The sequence below is a fragment of the Orbicella franksi genome, chromosome 9 (genome assembly GCF_964199315.1).
Source record: "Orbicella franksi chromosome 9, jaOrbFran1.1, whole genome shotgun sequence".
NCBI lineage: Eukaryota > Metazoa > Cnidaria > Anthozoa > Scleractinia > Merulinidae > Orbicella > Orbicella franksi.
The window spans coordinates 28,224,776-28,245,955 of NC_138153.1; the positions used below are offsets into that span (position 1 = coordinate 28,224,776).

Sequence of the window (21,180 nt, forward strand, 5' to 3'; positions counted from 1 at the left end):
CAAATATACATCGATATTGTACGGTTATTTGTACAGTAGAAAACCTGTTTGCCGGACAGGTCGGCGCGCGCACGCGGAACGGTCACTCTCCCAATTTCACTGATAAATTTATTGACTACAACAGTTGCATAATAAATCTCTTATTAGATGTTTTGGTGTGTAGTATCGCTTTATATAAGGCGGCTGGGTATTGCCCAAATTCTTTTTTTGCGTGTTTAAGGACCGAGACGGAGTGAAGGTCCTCGCAAAAAAAGAACGAGGTCAATATCCTACCATCTTGACCAAACAAGGTTGTTCAATAAAGGATTTATTATATGGAAAAAGATCACTAACATCACAGCGGGTAAATCAAGTGCGGGCGAGATAGCATCATCTTGCCAGTTCGGGTAGCCAATCACAGCGTAGAATTCGGTTCATATCATCTTGCGATAATAAATCCTACCTGCCTGGGTTACTGAGTGACTGAGTGCTGTGGCTGAGTGACTGGGTGACTGGGTAACTGGTGATCCAATAGGATCAGTGGTTGAGCGTATGACAAGGCAGTCGCTAAGAACGAAGAACTTAATTTAGTTTATATCAAAATACCTTTTCAGGACAGCTTCTATCACTTTATCATTACATACCCAATTCAAGACCAGAGTGTACAAACCATACCTTATTTGCAGACAAGAGATTATGATAGTCTTTTGTTTCAGACTAAAATGGCTAAAACCTATACCCTATATCAGACCAAAACGACTCAAATACCATACCCTTTGGCGCCACACATACCTGTAAGGCCCAGCAAGGGAGAACCCCGCCTACCCTCGCCCGGATCGAACAGTTGTGCGAGCCCGCGATCTCAAAACAGATGTCAGCGATTGGATTATTATGGGCTGTTCGCGCCAATTGGTTCAAAGTGTTCGATAGAAAAAGAGAACAAAACACCACCATAAAATTGTGTTACAACCCTAAATAATCCACATTTTCCCGTAGAGCGAACCGTCTTTAACCCAGATAACGAAAAGGCAGTTTTCAGTGAGGTGTTTTAAACAGGTTTTTAGCGGTTAGAGGCGCTGAAGCCCGCGAAAGCGTTACGCCAGCTGACATGCCTCGCGGTGAGTCCGGATCCGGTTCGTCTCCAAGAAAGAGAGCGGCTGCTACGGACTTGCATGAAAGACTCAGCAAAGATGAGCTCATTAAAAGACTCAAGGTGAGTGAAGATAACGTTTTGAAAGGCAGTTAAGTATGGGAAGTACTTCTATGTCGACATTTAGTTGAATCTGTTTTGAAATGGGATGGGGTTTCAATCTTGTTTTCTTACGTTAACTGGCTTCAGAGGCAATTTTGGTTATTTAAGCGTTTATGTACTCGATAAGCACAGGAACTGTTCGTTAAAATCAACCGAAATATCGAAATTGAAAACACCTGAATGGATAATTTATACTGCCGGACTCCAGGTCTTTTATTTATGTCGGATTTTGCAGTTAGAGTACTGCTATATATTTATTTATATTCATCTCTGTATTTGTTTACTCTACATAAGCTTCTATGATATATATATATCTGCATTTATATTTAGCAATGGCTTTCCATCATTTAAATGTCGCAGTTACCCGTTCAAATAGTAATAATCTATCAACACATCTTAATAATATCTTGTCTGTCAAGGGGTAGAAATTCGGTCCAACTTCGTACAGTCATTACAGTATGTTTGAAAACATAAGCTTACATTCAGTTATGTAAACCGGTACTGTGCATAAGCCTTTAAGCTTGTAGGTGTGATTTTGATTTTCTTGTAATTAAAACCTCATGGTAATTAGGAAAATTATGCAACACAGATCTATGTAGAGTCGGTTCAGAAGCAACATTACGCTACTGAGTGGTTCAAAAATTGTGCTGCTCTCTGTAGTCCAGAGTTCAGTTCTTCAGTCATACTTGCAAAAGAATTTGACACTTGGCAAGATTGGGCTGCGTTGCCTCCACTTGCTTCCCACAAAAATGGTGTCCTTTATGCCATCTAGTAAATCCTTTATTAATCAAGCTTGTTTGGTTGATATGGTTGAATATTGCCCTTACGTTCTAATTTGCTCTGCGCAAATGAACATAAATCATTTTCCACTTTAATACTAGCTGCAAATGCATGGCCACAACAGAATGATGGCTGGGGGTACTCCCATGTGAAAATGTTGGGAAATTTGGATTAAACCACTAAATCTGGGTGCATTTTTAACTTCATTTGACCCGTAACAGATACGACTTTAAAATGTAAAGACAGCATTTTGTTATCATTTCTTCAATTGCAACCCTAAAAGATGTACATTGATGGCTAAAAATAGTGGCATTTCTTCGTGACCAAAATTTGTGATTTACACCCCTAATTGAGAAAACAAGCATCCCGCACCTTTTCACTTGGTAGTTATCCCAGCGTTTTACAAAGGGCTACCTTTATAATACCATTAGTAGAAAATTATTCTACATTCACATTTCTTATGTAATTATTATCATTTGATAGAACCTAGCTTATGAACTATCCAATTGCGACCAAACAGATGGAGCGACAAAGTATGGAGTAGTCGCACAGTCTCTTGTTAGTCCATTCATACTGAAACACAGAGACAAAGATGTCAAAGCGTACGCTGCATGTTGTCTTGCTGACATTCTTAGGATTTTTGCTCCAGAAGCTCCTTACGGTGAAGAACAGTTGAAGGTAATTATACTGTTCTTTTTTCCTTGTTCTTTAACTTTGTTAGCTTCTCAAGAGGTGATACTAAGTTTATCAGTTGAATAAGGCTTGACGAAAGTTTGGTGACCAGGTTTTAACATTCAACTTGTGTTGTTGTCACAGGCAACTGGTTCCGTTTCCAGTGGCAACTTGTCAGCCTTTGATCTCATTTGTAGCAAAGCACGCAAAATTGCAGGCAATGATAGTGTTATCACTGGAAAGGAGGAAAGTTGCCTGTGGAAACACTAATTTTAAATCCAAAACTTTGTCACCAAATTTCTATCGGGTCTTTCTCAACTGATAATTGTAGTAGACTTGAGCCATCATTGTGTAGGTCTCTGCAATTTATTTTTCTTTTACTTGACAGCACCATACTCCAGCCAATAGGTTGACCAAGGCATGCAGCCTTGGTTCACAGTGTACATCTATCTTTGATATTGGACATCCATGTTATGGTCAGTTGACACCTGTCAGAACAAGGTATCTGCTGACCAGCATCACATGACCATATTGCAGGCTCAGGTTTAGAGCTCATTGCGGGCGCATGCTATTTTGAAGTTGACTGCTGCCCAGGTACTGCCACTGGTTTTTGATTGGATTGCAGGCTCAAGCCAGGTTAACTTATTGTAACAGGGAGCTCAACTTTTAGTCCTGGCAGATTCTACGTATTTACATGTAAGTCTATTTGCTGAAAGCTAAACACTGAAATGTTGAAATTATTGGATTTTTTCAGTCAGTGTTTTCAATGATGGTCAACCAGTTGAAGGGGCTTGAAAATACGAAGTCAAACCTATCCACAAAGTACTTCTATCTTTTAGAGGTATGTTGTCTTGATCATAAAAACATTGGTTCGATTTCTTGCATTTATAATAGTAAGGAGGAGATGTTACATTTGATTAACCCTCGCTTTATTTGTTTTTAGAGTTTAGCATTAGTTAAGTCATTCAATATTTGCCTGGACATGGACTTCCAAGACATTATACTGCAGTTATTTAAAATGTTCTTCCAAGTTGTGAAGTAAGTGGGATTTTCTGCATAAAATATAGTCGCTATCACCTTATAAGATGTTCTTTCAATCACTTAAATTTTTTTTTTTGAGAAAATGGTCTACTATAAAATATCCCATGACTGACATTATTTGTCCCTTAGAAAAGTGTATATACAAAGAACATTACATTGCAAGTGGGATATTTGTAGGAAAAAGGCTATAGTTATTATTATTATTATTACTATCATCATTATCATTATCATTATCATTATTATTATTATTATTATTATTATTATTGTTATTGTTATGTGATTTTTGACAAGGATTTTTAAAATGGACACCTCCCTTGAAAAAATGTAATCCTTGAATAAGTGCCACATCACAAATTCTAAAACTTGAACAAGTGCTTCTGTGCCTTTTCAAGTTCCTACTTTTAACATAATTCAATGACTGGTACAGTTGAACACAAATATTTATTCTCATATGCAAGGGATACTGCCATGCATTCGTGTAATGTTCTATATATTATATAACCACCAATGAAAAACCAAACCGTGTCACTTTCACTGCAAAAGGAGCGATTTTTTTATGCAGGTATATTTAAACTTACCTTTCAGTGAAAATCATTCTAACAAGATTGTAAACTTCATGTTGGACATAATGTGTCCAATCATTCATGAAGGGGAATCTGTACCTCAGGAACTTCTTGACACAGTGCTTGTCAACATCATTGAGCCACAGAAGGTAACTCCACTGATCATTTCCTTCCTTTGATTCATGGTTTTTATAACAATCGAAGTAAAGTTTCAAAGTCAAGATGAGTTTCAGTATAGGATTGTTATGCACAACTCATTGTTTTCATTAAAAATTGTTATAAATTGCTCTTTTAGCTACAGTTGCAAAGGTCTCTTACATATTTCCTAGATTATCCGAGGTTATATTACATGTAAGTGCAGCATGTCCAGCTAGGTATTGAGTGTGAAGCCAACTTAGTTAAGATATGCTTACCTTGTACCAGTACTGTTTTTTGGCCATTGCTCGTCGACTCTTATATTACAGTGTAACAACTTATTTCATTCAGAGTGAAGACCCTGTGGCTTATAAACTAGCAAGTGAATTCATTAAGAGGACTTCATCATCTATAGAACCTTACTTACAAATGGTAAGATGCACTTCATTCTATATCCTTGGTAATATTTAATCTATAGTTTGTCTCAAGAGCTGAAATTTTTAGCTGCTTTATTATAAACTGCAGAGGAACAGAACTTACTTAAATTGCCAAAATAAATAATATATTATGTCTAATTAAACACTGAAGGGTTATGTAAAAATATGTGTTCTGTTTCTCATAGTTTTTCAACAGTTGTATTGCACTGGGAAAGACTTCAGACAGTATTCTAGCTGACAATATTTATGACCTTATACTGGAGTTAAACAGAATTTGTCCAAGTACACTTCTGTCAGTTGTGCCACAGCTGGAGTTTAAATTAAAGGTGATTATTAATATTATATTATTATATTATATTGTATTATGTTCTGTTCTGTTACCTCACGTTACCTCACGTTACCTCACGTTACCTCACGTTACCTCACCTTACCTCACCTTACCTTATATTTTATTATTATATTATCGTGGGGGCATGGTGGTCAAATGGTTAGCTCACTGGACTCTGCATCAAGCAGTCCAGGTTCAAGTCCTGGCAGGTTTCACCGCTTTGTGTTCTTGGGCAAGTTGCTTTACTCTCTCAGTGCCTCTCTCCACGTCACCTAGCTGTATAAATGGATAACACATGATTTCATATTATCAGTATTGTTACCCTGAATGAAATGTATGTGTGGAGGTGCTATGGCCTTATGTTTAGTACATTTGCAAGTACAAAAGACCCCCCTCCGCCGGAGCAATGTTGAAAGAAAATGAAGCTATTCTGAAGAGTAGATCAGATGGTGTTAAAAAAGAAAAAAGGGACAATAGAAAGTGGTTAGACAGTTGCGTTGAAAGCGAACATGACTGCTGAAAAATTGTTATTATTGGAATAAGATGTGAATATCTATGTTATCATCACTTTAGTTGGAGAAGACTGTTCTATGAGGCAAACAATTCTTGAAACGTAGCTATTCTGAAGCTATTATCAAGGGTTTTTTTTTGTTTTCAAGATTTTTATCAACATTAACAGGGGGGAGGGGGGTAGGCGGGCTTATGCAGTCTTGGTCTTAGTAGAGGCTGTCTGTGAACTCATCTGCCATAAACTGTCCCAACACTTGTGACCAGGATTGTAGTTGCTTTATACTACAGAAACCGGGGGATAAACACTGGCCTGATGTTTCACTTGGCTTGTATGCAGACTTTACCTTTTTGTACTGTTAGTAATGTACAATTTCTTCATGCAACATCAACATATTGTTAAGAAAGCAGTTAACAAGAATGAAAAAATAATCAACCAGAGATGTTTCTTTTTACAAAATCTGTTTGCAGAGTGTAGAAGTGGATGAGCGTCTGGCAGTTACCAAATTACTGGGCCAGATGTTTTCTGAGAAGGACTCTGAATTAGCAACTCAGAATAAACCTCTGTGGAACTCATACTTAGGAAGGTAAAAGAATGTTGTGTTTCAAGTATACGTAAACACGAAAATAAGATATTCACCCTCGACTGTGTCTCTTTGAGATTGTTCAGGTCAAAAGAAGCTCATCACAAGTAACAAATCAAATACTATGTTTGTTAAATACTACTTGTCCAAATACTGGGAAGAGAGTTGAAAATATTACCTGTAGCAGAGTAATTTCAAGACAGACTTTGAGGCAATGTCCTTACTGGGAATTTTCTTTGAAGGGTCTCAGGGTCCTCTTGCACGATAAATAGGGGCCCAACAGGAACTTGAAGGGAGGCAAAGTTAATCGCAATCATTTTGACCAAGAGAAATGAATATCAGCCACCTACTAGAGAAAATCACCATCTACTCAGGGCTTGACACTAAAGCCTACCCAGTTTTATCAGAAAGTAAACTTACTTCTTGGAAAGTAAAAAAAGTGAAATTGAAACAAAATACTTGCCCAATGTGGGAAGTAAATTTTGGGCTATGCTGGAAAGTAACTTTTATGCTAAAAAGGCTTCAGTGAAAAATATGTCTGTAACCATCCGACAATGACTTTCTGTCTTCAAAAGGAGGAGTTTTTACACCATTCTAGCACTTACATGTACCGATCTGCCATACTGGAGTATTGAGAGAGCTGTCAAGTTGGTCTGGGTACGATAAATACATGTGGTATGGTTCAATCAAATCCACCAATTAGGATGCTGACAGATACATATTGTGAAGGATCCCAAGAAGAAATGGATCTATTTCAACTTGGGTTTTCTCAGACAGCATGGCATAGTGATCATGTTGAGCCTCCATTTTGGAAAGTAAAATTTTGAGATGGAAAATAAAATTTGAAATCTACTTTCCAATGTGGAAAGTGGTGTAAAAAGTTAGTGTCAAGTCCTGCTACTTTATGATCTGCTGATGTATTCTGCAGAGCTATTTATCTGATTCTTCAGGAAAAGATGTAAAAATAATTATAATTACCGATAGTCACCTACACTGTACTCTACACCTATCAAGTTGCCTACTACAAAACTTTGTGACAATCTGGATTAGTTGTTTTAAATAATTATACATGGTTTGAATATTCACCAGTGAATATTTTTTTTTTCAGATTTGTGGATGTTAGTGTTGATGTCCGTATAGAATGCATCAGGAGAGCCAAGGAGTTTCTACAATATCACCCTGACCTGGTAGCTGATTTAACTGGTGAGTTGTAGAGTGTTAGAGGGTTACACACCCATACAGACCCTGTATAAATGGGTACTGCAAATGTAATGCAAGACACAACCCTGTGCTGGACTAGCATTGAATGCAGGAAGAATAGAAGTACTCCTGGCTGCCATATGCTTTTGAAACTGAGATAAGCATTGCCCTGGTAAGCTATTTGACCACAGATTGCTGTTTAAAGGCTTTTAAGCTATGTGAATTGACACTGAAGGCTTTTTGTTTGTTTTGAGATAAACTATATGAGAGACACGTTGAACACTGCCAATAGTTTCCTACTAAAAGTTTTGAAAAAGTACAAAAAGCCAAGTTTGGGCATATTAGGGGACCCCACGGCCAGTGTCGCGGCCCTAGACTGAAGGTACATGTACCACTTAACCATGGTTCTAGAGCACCAAAACTTGGTGTGTACACTAAGTTGAACACTGCCAATAGTTTCCTACTAAAAGTTTTGAAAAAGTACAAAAAGCCAAGTTTGGGCATATTAGGGGAGCCCATGCCCAGTGTCGCAGCCCTGGACTGAAGGTAGCACTTAACCATGGTTCTAGAGCGCCAAACTTGGTGTGTACACTAAGTTGAATGCTGGCAATAGTTTCCTACCAAAAGTTGTGAAAAAGTACAAAAAGCCAAGTTTGGGCACATTAGGGGAGCCCATGCCCAGTGTCGCGGCACCACACTGGATGTACCACTTAACCATGGTTTCAGGACGCCAAACTCGGTGTGTACACTAAGTTGAACGCTGCAAGTAGTTCCCTGATAAAAGTTTTGAAAAAGTACAGAAACCCTAGTTTGTGCATACTGTGGCAGACAAGAGCCAACACCCAGTGTCGTGACCCTAGACCGAAAGTACCACTTAACCATGGTTTCACACCCCCATACTTGGTTGATTGTTGTTTAAAGACTTTTAAGCTATGTCAATAAATTTATTAACATTGAAGGCTTTTCGTTTGTTTTAAGATAAACTACATGAGAGACAGCGTGACCCAGATGAGAGAGTGCGACAAGAAGTGGTTTCGACCATCTGTGAAGCAGCATCAGAACATATCAGTTCTATTTCTGATCAGGTATTAGAACTTGCTACCAACTTGTGCAGTTGAATTTAACAAAATGTTCACGACAAAACTTTAAAACTTGGGCCAAACTGAATTAATAAATCATTGATTGGTTTAAAGTGATGAATTAAGATTTGTTATCATGTAACAGAAAGTTGTTGTTTTTGATATACCTCCTAGTTACTATGCGTGTTGTAATTGGTCTTTTTAGGGGGCCTTATTCTACTGTATAGAATTCTGCAATTTGAACATGTCTTTGATGCCAAAGTGTCTTGTGATTTATTGTCAAGTTTTCTTAACAGGCTTGGCCTATAAGTTACATCACATACTTTTATATAGGTTAGAAGGAGGCATATTCCTACAATCATTTTGTGGATGTAAGAGAAAGATACTTATCTTTTTTGCTTCTCTGTCAGCTTCTTGATGATGTATGTGAAAGAATGAGAGATAAGAAGGTATGCTTTTTAAATCACAAGGATTTTGTTGACATGATGTGCTTTGATCAACTCAGTTCTGTGTAAAATCAATGTATGGTTTCGACATGTCTTCTCTTGCTGTTTTTACATGACTTGTATAATAATATGTATTTTTTATTTATGAATAGTGGCATGTCAGGAGAGAAGCAATGATGTGTCTTGGGAAACTGTACAAGAAGGTCACAACAGGGTCGGTATTCTGAAGACTTTCTATGCATAATGTTCTTAGAAGAGAGCTGGAAATAATTACACAAGATCTTATTGTCCTTGTAAATCAATAGAATAGAAAGACAAGTAAATCTATGTGATTTTTGACTTCTTAAGTGAAGTCCAACTTACAAAGCATTAATGTGCTGTGCCTTTTGCAACCTGATAGCTGAGCCTTGTTCACTTCCTAGACAGCTAGTGTTTATTTGATGTGTTATAATTAAATGTCTTCTAATAATCAAGAAAAGGTTTTAAAACTTCATTGCCTTCTCTTTTCCTTTTTGCAGTGCTACAGCCAACAAAGCAGCAGCTAAGAAACTATCCTGGGTTCCAAGCAAGCTTCTTCACTGTTATTACTTTAACACGCCAGAAAACAGGTAAATGGATTTTCCGTTTGTCCTTGTTTAAATGCCACGTATTGAGTGATAATGACCTTATGTGACTAAGGGCATGAGGAAGATTGAACTGAACTGTAGAGTGACATATCTAGGTTATGTATCTCCCTTATGTTATCCTTTACATTTAAACTTGGAGCTTTATCTAGCCAGTTATATCCTCCACAGTATAACAGCATGAGGCATGAGTATGACAGCATCAGGATATCAGGATGTCTAACACAAAAAAAAAAGGGCAGAGAAAGAAACAAGGAGCTTTATCTAGCCTGTTATATCCTCCACAGTACAACAGCATGAGGCATGAGTATGGCTGCATCAGTATATCAGAATGTCTAACATGAAAAAGTGTGTGCGAAAAATCCTGTCAGATAATCCAATTACACCTAGCTGGAAAACTGATTTTCTTTGCACTCCGTGAAATTTTCTAAGACTGTTTTTGCAATTTTTGTGCAATTTTTGTGCTACGCTATGTTCTTTATCAGCATAATCAGGGACTGTCTCTTATCAAATGTTAATTCAGTTGGATGTCGTTTTGCTTTGTTAGTTTTAAAGAACATATGTATAAGTTGTTTGCATTCTGAACTTGACTTAACCTTGTCTATTGTGAAGCAATTCAGTCATAAACACTCCTCGCTACACTTACCTTTTCTTCCTCTGAACCCCTCTTAACTTTTAAAAATGCTTACAGAATACATAATAATGTCTGAAAGCTTTGAATTACTCATTGAAAATTTGTTTTTACCAACCACTACCATGGTCTTTTCTGAAATTCTCATTTTTCTTCCAAGTACTAAGTAAAGAAATCTGTTTTTACCAAATTGCTGCTACATGTATATGTAAGTATTTTGGCAAATTGATTGGAAATTAATACTTGAGGTGTGTGACATTTTCAGGCTTTGTGTTGAAAGGATTTTGATTGGTTGCTTGGTACCAGTCAGTTTAGACGCTGACCAGAAGATGAAAAGATTGTTACATATTTACTGCAAACTTGATGATGCAGCAGTAAGGTAAAGTGATGATAGACGCATCCCCCCCCCCCCCCATTTGTATCCTTTCCTTCTCTGTTCCTCCTCTTCTTCCTGCCCCCTTATTTCCCTTCCTCCTAGCCTCCCTCTTCTTCCCTCCCTCCCTCCCTCCCTCCCTCCCTCCCTCTCCCCTCTCTTCCCTTCTTTCTCCCCTTTCTTCTTTTTTCTTTCCTTCCCCCTCTATCCCTACTTCCTTTTCTTCCCTCCTTGCTTAGCCCTTCCTTAGTTTCTTTCTTTCCTTGTTTTCTCCCTTCTTGCTTGTCTGCCTGTCTTCCCACCTTCTGGGTTGCTTTCCATTCCTTTCTTCCTTAGGTGCACCTTCTTCTTTCCAGCAACCTTCGTATAACTTGTCTTGCTTTGCTCAAGGCATTAGCCAACATGTCTCTATTTTTCATTCTATTGCACACCTTTTAGCAAGATATTTAAGTTACAGGCACAATTACAGCCATTTTTGTAATAATTGTTCAATGAGAGATTAGCATATTAATATTGATGTTGTTTTTTATTGCTTGCTTTTAAGTGCCTTCCATGGAATTCTGACTTGCCAACAAAGGTGAGTTATGAGCTATAATCATTATTTCCCAATGTACCAAACTGCCCAAGGTGAGCTTACCTAACTTATTAGTCTATTAATGTTTCTTTTGTTTTGTTAGAGTGCGCTCAGACTTTGCAGATCTGATTGAGTTGTCAACTGCAGAGGAGGCAAGTCTCTTTACAAACATTGTAATTGATTTCATGTTTTGTTTCATCGGTATTAGTACAGCTGTATTTTTGTCTGATCTTTCATTGGTATGTTTTCCTTCCCTCAGGCACAAGACAATGAGACGCTGGTGTTGTCAAAGATCATTTCCCTTGCAAGTAAGCTAAGCTTGCAACATAACTCTTACTCCATGATTCTACTGTTTTCTATTGTTCAGTCATTCTTGTGGGATAGTGCCACTAACAACCTCATTACAGACAAAAACCACTTAACATTAAAATTTGTTCTTTTTAGGAGCTTTCCCAGATGCTTATAAATTTCAAGAAAACCTCAAGAAACTGCGACAGATGATTCAGGAGCCCACACTGAGGGAATTGCTGAAGACATGCATCAACCCTGATGTAGGATGTTCAAAGGTTTTCAAGGCAGTGGTATGTTCATTCATTATATCTGAATAGGCAACTTATTGTGTGGTTTGTTTTATGGGAAGCAAAGAGTGGGACACATCTTTGTCCCACAACAGGAAGTCTATACAAAGCAGGCAGTTGTAGGCTGTCATAGCCTTTTGTCCTGTTTCTTATCCCTGCCTATAAATTAACAAAGGTGAAGCTTGCGTGACACAAACTCTCCCATCTTGCTAGAGCTCTTTCTGGTTTCTATAGCATTGAGGGACTAGGAGTGAATCTATACTACCCCTGGTTAGGATGCTAGTCCATTGTAGAGGTACCCCTTCCATTAAATTCTTTGTTGCCCAGTTTTAGACTTGGGTGGAGAGAGGTCCTGAGATAATAAAGTGTCTTGGCCAAGAACACATTGCAATGACTTCAACTATAGCTCAGATGTGAACTGCTTGATCCAGAGTCCATTGCCTTAACCTTTAGGCTACAGTGCTTCTTGCAATGCTTCCATGCTTGTGCAATGCAGAGAATCATGGTAGTTGTATTCATCATAACAAATATCCAGTCCAAGATGATGAAGACAACTACCATGATTCCCTGTAGGCGTGTCTCATAGAGGGAGTTGAGAATTAACGTTTTGCACTGGTCTGTATTTGGTTATTATTTTTGAACTATGTTTTGCCCTGACATTAGACACTGGTATCTTTATTTGGCAGAGTGATGTTGTATTAAAGGTTGGATCAAAGAACCCTATCCTGGAGACACTGAAAGCTCTGCTGGATCGTGCTGCTCCTCTTCTTGTAGATGAACAATGTATCAAAGAGCTCTTCAAGCTGGTGAAGGATGCTGTAGAGGGGCTTTCTGATGATGAGGATGATGAGTATGAATGGCATGAAAGCTCTGGCTCAAGTCCTGTTGGAAAAACAGGGTTGGCACTGCTGTTGGTGAGTCTGTCTTTCCAATCATTGCTGCATGCATGCCAAATGGCCTTATTTTATAGGATCAAGGATTCTAGAGCCAGATCCAATTTAATCAACTGTTATTCATCAGTGAGTAGCCTTGTGCTGGATTAATGGATTTCAAAATAAGTTTAGAAAATAGCATAAAGAAAATATGTGTCCTGATTGGTTTAAAATCGTGTTTCTATAACTCAATAGAGACACTGAACTAGCGTGAGCTGTTGATGCAATGATGGTGCCAGGAAAGAGAATTTGCATTTTGATGATCAAAGTAGGAATTTTCTTAAAGAAATAGAAAACTTGTTCTTCGTGTGTCCATAACTCTATGTTTCTATGGAGTTATAGAAACACTCATGGAAGTTTGGGAGAACTCAAAAAAGCTGTGGAAACACTCACATGTCAGCTCATGTTCCGACAGCATTTCTGGTTCTCCCACATTTCTTTAACTCAGTAGAAACAGGGTGCATGTTTTTTATTTCTTAAATGTAGCTGTCAGTTAGGAGAGTTATAATTTCAATCTGAATGTAAAAGAAGTCACTCTTGAACTTTCTTAGAGTCTGGCTGGTGTGTTTCCATCACAATTTCAAAATGATGACACTTTTCAACAACTGTTGGTCTTTCTGAAAAACAAAGATCAAGAAATAGGTGAGTTCAAAATGTAGTAACATTTGATCAGACAGTGATGCCTCTTGTGCTTTTCAAATGTGACTTTAGGTTATTTTTGCTGTGTCCTTATTTTTCAGAAGAATTTTGTAGTTTTAATGTTTGTTGTTGTTTATTAATATCAATTATTATTTTTGTTTTAGTTGATCACTCACTAAAGATGCTTGCCTTGACCGGAGATGGCATTGAAAAAGTAAACAAATCGTTAGCAAAGTGAGTTTAGTAAATGTTATTTAAGCACCTACTATAAACAGCTGAATTGCTGCTCATGCCACTGGCTATGACTACAGTCTGTTGAAAAAGTTGTGATGGTGAGGTGCCCGGCTGTTAATGAAACCCGTGGTGGCACAGTGGTGAGAGCGCTCGCCTCCCACCAATGTGTCCCGGGTTCGCTTCCTGGACCCGGTGTTATATGTGGGTTGAGTTTGTTGTTGGTTCTCTTCCTTGCCTTGAGAGGTTTTTCTCCGGGTACTCCGGTTTTCCCCTCTCCTCAAAAACCAACATTTCCAAATTCCAATTCGATCCGGATTATTGTCAAGCACTTTATCATGAGCCTCTGGCTCAGGTGATTGCACAAGCACTCCCTGTGTTTGGCATTAAATTTGCATTTACATTTTTTTTTTTTTCAAACCCATGTTTTTTGCATTTTTTTTCCATCTACCAGTTACTATCACCCAGTGCTGTCCAAATTAGCAGTCAAAGGAACTCCATGTCAAGCCAAGCACTCACTGAGATCCATGGCAAAGATTTCCACTGCTTCCTCTCAGCCTTTTGATCGTGTCTTTGCAGTAAGTATTGTAATCGTACCCGTGAAGTTCTTGCAGGGGGATTCAGGGCTCGAAAAAAGTGTCATTAATTTGGTCATCTGGGACAAGTAACTTTTCATTCCCACTTGCTTAATGGGCGAGTGATCAGGCAAGTCATTTACCAACTACAACATTAAAAGAGCAAACTAATAAGACTTGACCAAGCCAAGCAAAATTTGAGAGCTACATGTCCCAAGAGTAAGATGGAATTCACAGTTTTTGTTTTTTAGCCCTGGGATTATTAGGAGTAAGTTCAAGTGTAATTTTTTTTTTTTCCATTTGCTCTGGGTGTTTTTTGTCTTCAGATTGACTGGTTTGTGTTTGATCTCAAAAACCACAAAATTAATTCTTATTTGATCTTGATACTTAAACATTGTGTAAAAGGTTTATCAGATCTCTGCTGTGCTTCTTGGGTGAATGACATTTATAAAATAATTTGTGTGCTTTACAGTAAGTTGGGCCTAACATTGCATGTTGTAAAGTAAAATAGCTATATAGCATAACAATGAGATGTCCATAAGTTGAGGTTGACTTTCTGTTAGTGATCATAAAGTACTGCACATTTTTTTTCAGAACCTTGTAAGTTCCTTGAGCTATGATTGTCCTCTTCTGCTAACAACACTAACAGCTCTTGGTGAGATTGCACTTTTGGCACCAACCCTGTTTGAGACTCAGAGACCTGCCATTGTGCGAGATTTTGTAGTCAAAGAACTGCTGATGAAGGACAGGGTAAGTCAGTACATCCACATTGATGTCTTGATATTCAAGTAGTTGCAGTGAAGAACAGGCTTGCCACAGGTCAGGAAATGGTCAGGAAACAAAATTCTTTAAGGTCAGGGAAAGGTCAATGAATTTTGCTTTGAGTCAGGGCAAATTGACATTTTGAATTAAAGTCAGGGAAAATTGAAATTACATCACCATTAATTTAAATACCATTGAAGGTCGCAAGAAACATTTCAAGTCATTGTGATTTCCTTAAAGAAGGCAAATTTGTTGAAAACGTATCAGTCTCCTAAATATATGGGTGGAAAGGATAGCTGTAAGGGGAGGCTGGAGGCCGCTACTACATTTTAGAGATTTTTGTAGTTATTTGGTTAGTCAAATGCTATTTTTATTATTCTTTTTTTATTTTAAAACTAATGCGTGTGGCAATCATGAAGAATAAATACTTCATCACTGGCAACTTTGATTTCCATCAACAAACAATCCTTAAGGGCTTTGAAAAAACTTTTGAAGATTTCTTTGTCCACTTGTAAGTCTACTGCACCAACCTAGGAAACCAGGTGTATATATTTCCCTTAGATGAAAATTTTATTTATTATTATAACTTCTCTGCTTGACAATAGAGTAATACTGAAATGAGAAGCTAGGTAACCTGTTGTCGACCTGTTTTTGTCTGGGATAGGGAGAGGCGGTCAATTCTGCTGAAAGTGAAAGTGCGTGGTGTGAAGACAGAGATGTTACCCAAGAAACACAGGCAAAGGTGAGCATGGAAGATATTATTCTAGGGCTATCATTAAGTTTTGAGTCACCCATTGCCTTGGTCTTCACACCCGTAACAAACTTGTTATTCTGTGCATTCTTGAATTGTATCAACAACTGGCAAGTTCACCTGTAACATCAAGGTGTTACGGGTTATGGCCCTTAATGACAGCCCTGGGTACTCCATATGACATAGCTATGGCAGTTTTAAGACTAAGGAGACCACTTCTCATAGTTAAAAATGTAAGACTTTGTAATGCCAAAGCTACTTTACTCTTATAATGCTGTTTCCTTTCACACTATTTATTAGATCAAAGGTATACATCTATTAGTGAAGTGGTTGAGGGGCCAGGAAGTCAACCACAAGCCTTCAGCTCAGCCAGTGCTCAGATTGTTAGACAGTGTGCTTGCTCAGAAAGGGGATCTGCAACAGCAGGGATGTGTAAGGTAGATGCTTACTTGTAATTTGTGCTAGTTGTCATGGAATGTGTGAAAAATGACAGGAGAAAATGTACAGTTTTTGGATTGCTTATGGCCTTGAGACAAAGTCAAGCAATCTTTGTCTTGTTCTAAGTCATACCCTTGCTATTACAGTGTAATGAAGTGAAGAGGACTAATTGTAGTAACTCAATTTTCTTCCCATTCAAGTTCGGCTGATTGTTCAAGACTTCGTCTAGCTGCAGCTTGTGGAATCATCAAGATTGCTCAAGAACCTCATTATATTGAGTGTATAAAGCTGGAGAACTTTCAGCGACTCTCGCTGGTTATGCAGGTAAGGTGATGCAAGAGTATGATATTTTGAACTGTGTATAATAAGACCCTTAGTGTTATCTCACGTAATTGTGACAAGATAAGGTGAATGCTGTTTTGCTTTAGAGAAAGAGCTGAAGAATTTTTTATCCCATTCAAGGCATGCTTGTGCGAGCAGCTGTACCAGACGCGAAGTTTTCGACCTGTAGTTTGGTTTGTTTGTGATGCATGATGTTATCTGATGCATCTTTGAAATAAGACTTGAATGTTCAATTGAATGCATTTGATGTGTCTTAGAAAGCAAACGGTGTTTTGAAAAGATTGCAGTCAACCAAGTGCTGACTTATGATAATGAACAGTGACGTGTACACTGAAGTCTCTCCCTTGAATTGACCAATTTTGATATTTTGAAATTCAGTTTGTAAAAATAAAACACCTCAGTACGAGGCTCTGGGGAAGAACTACAAAGTTTGTGGGGTTTATTCCTCAGAGCCTCGTGCTCAGGTCTATGTTAGGCTGAATTTTAATATATCAAAATTGGTCTATCGAGTGGTTAAGTTGAAGACAGCTGGTCTGACTGAGAAGAATCCCAAAGAGAACAGATTCATGTAATTACCTAGTGTCTTAGTCACTTTTAACCTCTATAACTGATTTAGCACAAGTGCTTACGGAGCCAAACAGTCAAAAATAAACAAATATTTCAAATTTAACATTACAAGGTTCAAAATCCCAATTGACAGGAAGTAGACCACTTGACTATGTACAAAAACAAACTGAGGAGTTGAACTTACAGGTTTGTCCACCATCAAAAAGCATCAATCAGTGGTCAGAATTGCCTGGACTGGCTGAGACCTGTGACCTCCAAATTGTTATTTCTGTTCTCTGGTGCACATTGTGAGCTTTTGGTTCTAAGTTGGTAATTTTATAAAGGTGGATTAGACAAAGGAATAACTTCAGTTTCTTTGGGTTACATTTCTGTGTGCTGTGTATACTCCTGAGCAAGGCATAAGGAAGGCGCCAATGTGTGTACAGAAAATTTTGCAAGTAGTCTGTCATTAGACCCTCAGGATGTAGCTGAACAAACTCCTTAGTTCTGGGAAAGCTCTGACGAGCGGAGAGATACTTGTGCTGTACGGCCTTGCTTCACTCTGCTTGGCGACTCCCTGTTTGTCCCATAACCATTAGTGAGTCTAGCCAACAGTCTACTCATACTGTTATATTGTATACCACAGGAAAAAACTAATCTACTACCAGGTTATTCTCTAATCTTCCAGCAGACTATTGACTAGTCTACTAGCAGAATGGAGAGTAATTTGTCAAGTTGATGCACAATAGACATCTTGCTAACATCTTTGATGGTTTTCTGCAAAACGTTACATTAGTCATTGACTCACACTAAAATAGCTCCTCTTCAAAACAACGGAATGTTAATAGAACACTATTACTCTTCGATACGAGTTTAAGGATATCTGGAATAACCAAGGTTGCTGTTCTTCCCATCCCCACCATGCTCTCTCGCCGTAATTTTCCCACAGCCAGAATGCGGAAAACTCTCAACTCCTGTGAGGACACTTGCTGCGTATAGTATGGTAAATGCTATCAGCGTTACCCTTTGGCTTTGGCCTGCAGACAGTCTAAACCGGGGATTTTGTGACACGTCCGGTTGCAACGCAGGGTAAACTTACCTTGACCTTGATTATTCTGGTGATCAAAAGAGAAAGAGGACATGCAATGGTCGTGGATAAACTGAGAGGGCTTTTTTTCAGATAGTTTTCATGTTGTTGTATTTTTAGGATTCTTGTTACGAAGTTCGGGACAAGTTTACAAAAAAGCTTCACAAAGCTGAAGATTTACTGAAACTTCCCTTGGAATATCTGGGGATATTTGCACTGGCAGCACCAGAACCTGTCAAGGAAAGAAAGAACCAGGTAAAGCACAAGCTTCACATCCAAATTCTCATTACAGATTTTCATACATGTTCTGTAATGAATCTTGGGAAAATCTGGGTTTTCATCAAGACTTGAGTTTTTCAGAGGATCAAACACTTATTTTTTGTTGAAAATTGTTTTACAAAGTGGAGAGAAGTTAGCAATTAGCTGCTACTGGGAATTGAGAATTTGCTGCAAGTGACACCGTGTATGCCTTTAATACTGAAGAATGATCCAAAACAAACATCTCATAATGGAGTAAAGCATTTTCATAGCCGACAGGTGATAGGAATATAGAACTATCTTCAAAATACCGTAGGGTCATTACTATGCTGTGGTGTTTGGACTGAACTCGACTTTCTTGCAAACAACGTGCTCTGCAGGTTAGACAAATGATTACAAAGAATGTCAAGACAAGGCGAGATTACTTAAAGCAACACTCAGCAGCTCAAGGTGAGTTAAACAGACGTAGGCAGGCTGAGGTTGCCTAATTTACGAAGAAAGAGTTTACGCTCAAAGCCCAATGTTATAAATCTAAACTGACAACTGAGTTAACATGACTAAGTTCCATGTTTGCTGCTAGACGAACACCAAACAGCCTACTTCTGATGCCACTTTCCACTGACTTAGCTCTGAGCAGCTAAATTCAAGTTTAATGCATGGGTTCCTGACCAAGAATAAGGTCAAGATGGCGGGATGTTGCCCAAATTGTATTGATTTTCTGCGCATTTACGGAATGCGAAAATGGTGACGTTCATACCTAAAGACGGAACAGGAGAAACGGCATGGTCAATAAAGGATTTATTCCATGGCGTAAAGAGCACCATATCCTTGCGGGACACATCAAAATATCCCACGTGAACTAGGTAGCCCTCACAGGAGAAAAAAATGGCTTCAGTTATCTTGCCCTAAAAAAAAATATGGAACTTGTTCTGGAATATAGTGAAGTACAACTACTAAAACACATCTTTCTCCTGCTCAAGGCTTTACAAGTTAGTTATGTTCTTTCTTTGTTTTCTTTTAGCTTGTTCACACTCTATTTTGCCAGAGTACGCTCTGCCCTGTGTTATCCACATGCTGGCTCATCATCCAGACTTCAAACAAGATGATCATGAGACTCTAGTACAGTTCAGAGAGTGAGAAATATTTCCCATCATTGTTGCGTTCATTCATGTGATGTTTATACACTTTGTAATGCTTGAACGCAAGCACAAGTGAAATAGAACCAGGGGTCTTGTATCTCCCCCAGTCATAAGCCCCTAGTCCCCCCATGATTTAAGCCAGGTCTGAACTAAAGCTCTCCCCACCCCCCGTCCCGGATAAAGGCAACCCTCCTCCAACACACTCAAACAAGATTAAAACCAAATGCTGTGTAAACTCTTTATAGTGTAAAAAAGTTGTGTGAATGTTGGTTTACAGGGGTTTCATTAAGGGCTGGGCATGGGGCAAATTAACCGGCTGTGAGAGCGATTTTCCCCACCTGGTTTGACCAGCTAGAGGAAAGTTTTTCTTATAAAGAAGTTCAGTTCAAACAGTTTCGCCCACCTGTCAAAACCTGCCACCCTCCTGCTGAAACCCCTGGGTTTAGTTAGATCATCTCAATCAGTGTTTTCTAGCTTGTTTCAGTTGTTTCAGTTGAATCAATTATCTGTTATCCTCCCATGCTTTAGTTACCTTTGGTTCTTCATGGAGCCGATTTTAGCCAAAGCAGATAATTACAGCTTCCTCAAAAAACTGGTAGAAAACGTTAAAGAAACTACAGATGTCCAGGCACCAGATGACGAAGAAGTGAACAAGGTAAAGTGCAAAGATACGATTAGTCAGAGTTATCAGTTCTGATTTACAGAAAGTTGTCTACAGCTTTGCTAGTAGATGTTAACTAATGTAAGGCCCGTCCACACTAATCCGTCACGAAAACGGAGCTTTTGGAAAACGCTCTTCAAACCGTTGGAATTTGAAACGCCGGCTTTGCGCTTTAGTATGCACGGAAAACATTTTGAAAATGGAACTCTCCGAACATGATGACGTCACGATAATCACGTGATTTCCCTGCCCGAGTTTTCCTCAAACACAAATCCAAAATGACCGGTGATTGTTGCGTTTTCAGATTTCTTCTTGATGCGTTTTCAGAGCGAAAACGGCGTAGTGTGGACAGGGCCTAAGATTTTGCTCCGTTAAAGAGCCATGACATCGTAAAAATAACTTATGTATCATGACACAAGCATTATCGTTCCCAGAGTTTTCGTTCCTCTTGACTAGCAGTCGGGAAGCGGTTTAAAGATTCAATTAGATGTCTGAAAATATCGATCTTCTCGGCTGAATTGCGCATGCCAGGCTGACAAAACGGGGCTCAATCAAGTCCCTGATGTTTTACTTCCGACCACTTTTATTGTTTTAAATACTGATCAAAGTCGATGATCCTGTGACGGAACTCTCGAGAGTCGCTTGCTCCGTCAAGCTTGCGCAGTTTAAGTAGCAAGGACTCGAGGTACGAGGAAATACCTTCAGAGGCACAAGGATGGTGTTGCTTTTATGAAGTTATATTGGTAGTTTTGTTGTTGTTGTTATTATTAATCTGTTTAATCTCTGTTACTGTCGTTGTATTTTCAAACAGAATCTTTACACCGTTTGTGATCTGGCTCTGGGACTCCTCACAAACAAGGTACTGATTATTACACTTTGTACTGGCAAGTCAGTGTCCTTATACCGTTTAATTGACTGTCACGCAGTACTCTGTTCAATGTTGTGGTCCGTTGCGTGAGAAGCTATGTCAAAAATTTGTTCCATGCCTGTTGCTGTGGTAATATATTGTGACATTTTCACTGATCTTGACATCTCTA

The 21,180-nt window shown here is 38.6% G+C and overlaps 1 protein-coding gene across 1 annotated transcript in view; it reads left to right on the forward strand.

Annotated features, from left to right (window-relative positions):
* The first annotated feature begins 362 nt into the window (after positions 1 to 362).
* Positions 363 to 21,180, forward strand: part of LOC145496510 (sister chromatid cohesion protein PDS5 homolog A-B-like) — a 28,938-nt gene continuing 8,120 nt past the window's right edge. The window contains exons 1-31 of the mRNA XM_081476204.1: positions 363 to 1,192; positions 2,495 to 2,689; positions 3,438 to 3,524; positions 3,627 to 3,721; positions 4,310 to 4,436; positions 4,774 to 4,854; positions 5,045 to 5,185; positions 6,166 to 6,281; positions 7,387 to 7,481; positions 8,457 to 8,563; positions 8,968 to 9,006; positions 9,156 to 9,217; positions 9,522 to 9,611; positions 10,523 to 10,636; positions 11,175 to 11,207; positions 11,308 to 11,356; positions 11,464 to 11,512; positions 11,649 to 11,785; positions 12,469 to 12,696; positions 13,266 to 13,356; positions 13,518 to 13,587; positions 14,039 to 14,162; positions 14,754 to 14,909; positions 15,586 to 15,663; positions 15,973 to 16,109; positions 16,311 to 16,434; positions 18,206 to 18,340; positions 18,724 to 18,793; positions 19,365 to 19,476; positions 20,011 to 20,137; positions 20,955 to 21,002. Of these exons, the coding sequence (XP_081332330.1) occupies positions 1,088 to 1,192; positions 2,495 to 2,689; positions 3,438 to 3,524; positions 3,627 to 3,721; positions 4,310 to 4,436; positions 4,774 to 4,854; positions 5,045 to 5,185; positions 6,166 to 6,281; positions 7,387 to 7,481; positions 8,457 to 8,563; positions 8,968 to 9,006; positions 9,156 to 9,217; positions 9,522 to 9,611; positions 10,523 to 10,636; positions 11,175 to 11,207; positions 11,308 to 11,356; positions 11,464 to 11,512; positions 11,649 to 11,785; positions 12,469 to 12,696; positions 13,266 to 13,356; positions 13,518 to 13,587; positions 14,039 to 14,162; positions 14,754 to 14,909; positions 15,586 to 15,663; positions 15,973 to 16,109; positions 16,311 to 16,434; positions 18,206 to 18,340; positions 18,724 to 18,793; positions 19,365 to 19,476; positions 20,011 to 20,137; positions 20,955 to 21,002 (3,222 nt within the window). The 5' untranslated portion in view covers positions 363 to 1,087. The remainder of the gene's footprint in view (positions 1,193 to 2,494; positions 2,690 to 3,437; positions 3,525 to 3,626; positions 3,722 to 4,309; positions 4,437 to 4,773; positions 4,855 to 5,044; positions 5,186 to 6,165; positions 6,282 to 7,386; positions 7,482 to 8,456; positions 8,564 to 8,967; positions 9,007 to 9,155; positions 9,218 to 9,521; positions 9,612 to 10,522; positions 10,637 to 11,174; positions 11,208 to 11,307; positions 11,357 to 11,463; positions 11,513 to 11,648; positions 11,786 to 12,468; positions 12,697 to 13,265; positions 13,357 to 13,517; positions 13,588 to 14,038; positions 14,163 to 14,753; positions 14,910 to 15,585; positions 15,664 to 15,972; positions 16,110 to 16,310; positions 16,435 to 18,205; positions 18,341 to 18,723; positions 18,794 to 19,364; positions 19,477 to 20,010; positions 20,138 to 20,954; positions 21,003 to 21,180) is intronic.